Source organism: Aplysia californica, unplaced genomic scaffold (assembly GCF_000002075.1).
Source record: "Aplysia californica isolate F4 #8 unplaced genomic scaffold, AplCal3.0 scaffold00020, whole genome shotgun sequence".
NCBI lineage: Eukaryota > Metazoa > Mollusca > Gastropoda > Aplysiida > Aplysiidae > Aplysia > Aplysia californica.
The window spans coordinates 1106541-1107594 of NW_004797290.1; the positions used below are offsets into that span (position 1 = coordinate 1106541).

The 1054-nt window shown below is 46.3% G+C and overlaps 1 protein-coding gene across 1 annotated transcript in view; it reads right to left on the bottom strand.

Annotated features, from left to right (window-relative positions):
- Window positions 1-1054, bottom strand: part of LOC101857462 (sodium- and chloride-dependent neutral and basic amino acid transporter B(0+)) — a gene marked incomplete at its 5' end in the record, with an annotated part of 52044 nt that overhangs the window by 10765 nt on the left and 40225 nt on the right. Inside the window, 2 exon segments of the mRNA XM_005090709.3 lie at window positions 403-506; window positions 911-1045. Of these exon segments, the coding sequence (XP_005090766.2) occupies window positions 403-506; window positions 911-1045 (239 nt within the window).

Sequence of the window (1054 nt, forward strand, 5' to 3'; positions counted from 1 at the left end):
CCCCCCCCCCCCCCCCCCCCCAAAAAAAAAAATCACACCCTGTCCCATCTCCTTTTTTCCAGGAAAGAAAGAAGAAGAAGAAAAACAAAACAGGATTCCAGCTGACTCACCAGTAGACCACGGTTCTTGAACTTGTCGTAATAAGTGTCCTCTTCCCACACCCCCTCCCCTCTTCCCACACCCCCTCCCCTCTTCCCACACCCCCTCCCCTCTTCCCACACCCACTCCCCTCTTTTCCCCGAAAGAAAGACAGAAAAAAAGAAAGAGAGAAGGGGGAAAAAATTCTAATTGACTCACTAGTAGACCTGGTTCTTGACCTTGTTGTAATAAGTAAGTGCCCCCCGCCCCCCCTCCCTCCCACAAAGACAGAACTACAAAAAAGAACAACAACAACGAACTCACTAGTAGACTTGGTTCTTGAACTTGTTATAGCTCCCAAACATGATGATGCCGCCGAAGGAGACGGACAAGGAGAAGAACATCTGTCCTGCAGCGTCCACCCACACCTGGATAGATTGGATAGATCGGATATATTAGAGAGATTAGATATAATCGGATAGATTAGATACATCGGATAGATCAGATAGACCAGATAGATCAGACAGATCAGATAGATCGGATAGATCAGATAGATCAGATAGATCGGATAGATCAGATAGATCAGATAGATCAGATAGATCAGATATATTAGAGAGATTAGACAGATCAGATAGATCAGATAGATCGGATAGATCGGATAGATCAGATGAATCAGACAGATCAGACAGATCAGATAGACAAGATAGATCAGGTAGATCGGATAGATCGGATAGATCAGACAGATCAGAACTGTTCCGAACCAAACCGATCCTCCAATGGGCAGATCCTCCAATGGACAGTGGGTATAATTGGTATAATATTATTAGCTCACCGAAATATCCGTGAGTTTGTCCCACTCCGGCACGATAAAGAACTCCACACCGTCGATGGCTCCGTCCAGCAAGGACCCGCGGATGAGCAGGATGATGAGGATCACGTACGGGAAGGTAGCGGTGAAGTAGACCACCTGGTGTCA